The sequence below is a fragment of the Corylus avellana genome, chromosome ca6 (assembly GCF_901000735.1).
Source record: "Corylus avellana chromosome ca6, CavTom2PMs-1.0".
NCBI lineage: Eukaryota > Viridiplantae > Streptophyta > Magnoliopsida > Fagales > Betulaceae > Corylus > Corylus avellana.
Genome location: NC_081546.1, coordinates 5,014,850 through 5,019,024, shown reverse-complemented (window position 1 = coordinate 5,019,024; position 4,175 = coordinate 5,014,850). Strand labels below are relative to the sequence as shown.

Genomic DNA, 4,175 nt, shown 5'->3' with positions numbered 1-4,175 from the left:
CCTTCGTCTGATCCGACGACGAAATTAGCTCATCCAAACAGATACTGCACGTGCCCAATTCTTGATCACTCTTCTCTGCAACGAAGCCGCCCTTCTCCATCAACTTCTCGATCGCGCGTCTTGATGCGCCCGCAAAGTGTTCGACTTTGAAGTATTGCAACTCCACCGCCATGAAATACCCCATGAGACCGGTTGGGGCGGCGGCCAGGCGCAGGGCGTGAGACACGATGTGCTCCGCCGCGTGGTCGTGGGAACACCTGGAGCAAATCGGGAGGCCGAGGGTTGAGAGCAAAGCGGAGATGAAGTTTTTGTGCGAGGGCGGGTGTAGGAGAACTTGGTTAGGAACTTGGAGTAAAAGGTCAGGCCTCAAAGTGGTTCTCCGATCATCAAACACTACGACGTCGTTGAGAGACGCCCGTCGGAGTTTTAGATGTCTACGGATGAAGCTAATTTTCACCATGCCCGTCGGTTTGGCTTCCTGCACTCGGTTTAATCTTTTCACGTCTACTGATAGCCATCGATCTGTAGAAGTAGCCATCGATCGAACAAAACTCAGACACCCACTTGGCTAACTTTCCAAATCTTTTTCTCAAAAAAAAAAACTTTCCAAATCTTGAATTTCTGTATGACATAATTGTGTGTATATATATATTGGCATTGAGTTGTAGCTTGTTTCCTGAACCTGGCCGGACAAGGAATTCTGGTACAATTACGATCTTCAAACGGGGAGTAACCGACCTAGTAGACACGGATATGGATCGAAAACCTTTGAACCTGGGCCGGTACTATGAGATTGTTTTTGACCCGGTGTCTTTTTTCTTTTTTTAAAACATTGAATTAAAAAAAAAAAAAAAAGATTTTGTTTTAGAAAAGAAATTAGATTCTAACTTTCGTGCAAAATTTAACGAAAATCCATGTCAGAACTCTTAAAAAATTGACACGTGTCCATATATCTAACTAAAAATAAAACTAAAATTATTAAAAATATTAAAAAAAAAATGGAAAAGGGATGGCTCGAGCCACCCTTGGCCGGTTCGACCACCCCCAAGGTTGTTAAGGTTTAAATTTTAAAAAAAAAATTAAATTTTTAATGTTTTTTATAATTTTAGTTTTAAATTTATTTATTTATTTTTAATCAGGTATATGGACACATGTCGACTTTTTAAGGGTGCTGACGTGGATTTCTGTCATTTTTTTTTTACGAAACTTGGACAGAAGTACCATTTCCGTTTTTAGCCATTTTCGAGATATTATTTATGATACAAAATGAAATTAAGGTGACAAAAAATAAAGTTGTTAAATCACGGGGACAAAAAAAGTATTTAACTCTACTAAAATTAGAAAGTCAACGACTAAATTTAAATCAGATAAAAATTTTAAGCCTAAATACGATTTTTTTCAATAGAAAATGCATTGTTTTCTAATGCATGGTCTAGTTAATGTGTTAATTAGATAGTTATATGAATTAACAATTTTTTGATAAATTTGATGATATAATAAAATGTCATTTTGGTAGACTTCATTTTGAATTTAGTTTGACAAAGGGAAGCTTTGTATACTTATAAGTATCTTACAAAGTATTTTCTCTTTTGAATTAAAAAATTTGGTTTTATATTAAAGAAAAAAGATGATGAAATCATTTATAAAAACCGGTTAATAACCCGTCTATATATATGCCTAGTCTTCATCAATAACCGCATAAATGGCGGTTATTTAAAATTGAATAATCCCCTAAGAGTTTGAAGATTGGTTTTTATTCCATAAAATGATATTTACTTTGCTCCGGGATGTAAATCAATATAAACCGAAAATTGGAAAATGTATCTTTGTGGCCTTATAATCTCTAACTTTGCATATAAGGCCATAAAAGAATCCTAATTTTGCATATGAATTTTCACCAAAAATAATAATAAGAACAAATTTATTCCAAACAACGCTTATAAGTTTATTAGTATATAATTAATTCACACATATGGGAAGATTTGCCGATTTAAAAGAAAAAAAAATGAGAAGATTTGATAAAAAATAAAAAAATAACATCGATATGAAGAAGTAAAATAAAAAACTATCAAATTGTAAAGGAAAAAAAAAATGATCAACGTCATTAATCTTGATCCACTTCGCACCGGCAGGTGGGACAAGTGTTCCGCTTCTCCAACCAGAGAAGAATACAACCCTAGTGATAAAGATGAGAGCAATAGCTCCGAAGAAGCTCTGCCCCTTTCGGCGATGAAAGCTCTTCCAAACATACGCTGCAGATACCCAGTAGTTCTTGATCACTCTTGTCTGCAACAAAGCTGTCCTTCTTGATCAACTTTTCAATCATGCTTCTTGATCTTCCGCCGCCGCATGTGGGTGCCAAATCCACACTGTCCAGAACTTGAATAGAATCCAAATTAGGCAACCTTGATTGAAAAAGACCATCGACGCTTTCTACGGCAAATATCTCGTCATGATCATCTCCGAAGTGATCAAACTCGACCACCGTGGAAAAGTTCATTTGTAACGCGCGCGTAATCATGTGCTGGGTAGTACCGGGGTCCAGAGGCCTGAAGTCAAGGCGAAAGCGCGCGGCCACCTCGTAAAAGCAGTGTTGGTAAAAGGCTGGTTCTAGGAGCCAATGTGCAGGAAAACCTTCAAAAAGCAGAGTCCACGGCAGGGTTAATATGATGTCATTTAGGACTTCCAAGTCATTGTGGTTCCTCACCAGTATTCGGTGATGAGGGAAGATTTGAAGTTCGAGCTTGCCAGTTCCCGTAGGCCTTCTTTCCATGTGTCCAGACAAACCCAATGGGAGCGAGCTGAGAGCTAGAAGGGAAAGTTGGAGACGAATGAAAGAGACCCACTTGGCTCACGTATTTATATAGATATAGCCCGACTTCTTATCTCTTATTCCTCACCGAAGAAGGAACTCTACCAGGTATTCTCAAGCAGGATTTTACTACCCGTTTATTCTTATAACCCGACTATTATCCATTTTAGCAAGTCGGTTATAAGCAAAAAATCGGGTCAAAATCAACCTCGGAGTACCGGATCCGGATTCAAAGGTTTGTGATTCCTTCTACCAACAAGTCTAGGAGACAAAGAAGTCGGTGGTTCTATATATATATATATATATTAAAAAAACAGTAAATCTAAAAACTCAACTTTTATACAACTAGAATTGTTTTTATTTAAAAAAAAAAAAAAAAATCTGAAAATACAAAAAAGAACGGCTCTTTTCAAATTAGTCCATTAATTTTTTATTTTTAATAACTTGAAGGGTAATTGTGGGTGAAAAACGCTGAATTAATAAGTAAAAACTCCAAATTAAACCGAAAGAACCATGGAAATAAAAAACAGAACACCTTGAATTCATCAAAACGACAACGGTTGCTTACAATATATTGGAAGAATTACAACTCCAGTAAAATCAAAAACTAAGGAAACTGGGCGGAAGCATGAAGAATCGAACATCATTCTTCTTCCTCCACCTCGCGGCGGCAGTAGGGACAAGTATTCTGCTTTTCCAGCCAGGGAAGAATGCAAGATTGGTGATAAAGATGAGAGCAATCCATCCGAAGAAGCTCCTCCGTCCGATCCGACGACGAAATTAGCTCATCCAAACAGATACTGCACGTGCCCAATTCTTGATCACTCTTCTCTGCAACGAAGCCGCCCTTCTCCATCAACTTCTCGATCGCGCGTCTTGATGTGCCCGCAAAGTGTTCGACTTTGACGTCTCGCAACTCCACCGCCATGAAATACCCCATGAGACCGGTTGGGGCGGCGGCCAGGCGCAGGGCGTGAGACACGATGCGCTCCGCCGTGTGGTCGTGGGAACACCTGGGACAAATCGGGAGGCCGAGGGTTGAGAGTGAGGCGGAGATGAAGTTTTCGTGCGAGGGCGGGTGTAGGAGAACTTGGTTAGGAACTTGGAGGAAAAGGTCAGGCCTCAAAGTGGTTCTCCGATCATCAAACACTACGACGTCGTTGACAGACGCCCGTCGGAGTTTTAGATGTCTACGGATGAAGCTAATTTTCACCATGCCCGTCGGTTTGGCTTCCTGCACTCGGTTTAATCTTTTCACGTCTACTGATAGCCATCGACCTGTAGAAGTAGCCATCGATCGAACAAAACTCAGACACCCACTTGGCTAACTTTCCAAATCTTTTTCTCAAAAAAAAATACTTTC

At 39.4% G+C, this 4,175-nt stretch overlaps 1 protein-coding gene across 1 annotated transcript; it reads right to left on the bottom strand.

The window, feature by feature from the left end:
- Positions 1-3,410: 3,410 nt before the first annotated feature.
- Positions 3,411-4,175, bottom strand: LOC132185939 (probable E3 ubiquitin-protein ligase RHC1A). Its single transcript, XM_059599755.1, has one exon. The coding sequence runs from the start codon at positions 4,104-4,106 to the stop codon at positions 3,456-3,458; it is 651 nt and encodes a 216-aa protein (XP_059455738.1). The 5' UTR covers positions 4,107-4,175; the 3' UTR covers positions 3,411-3,455.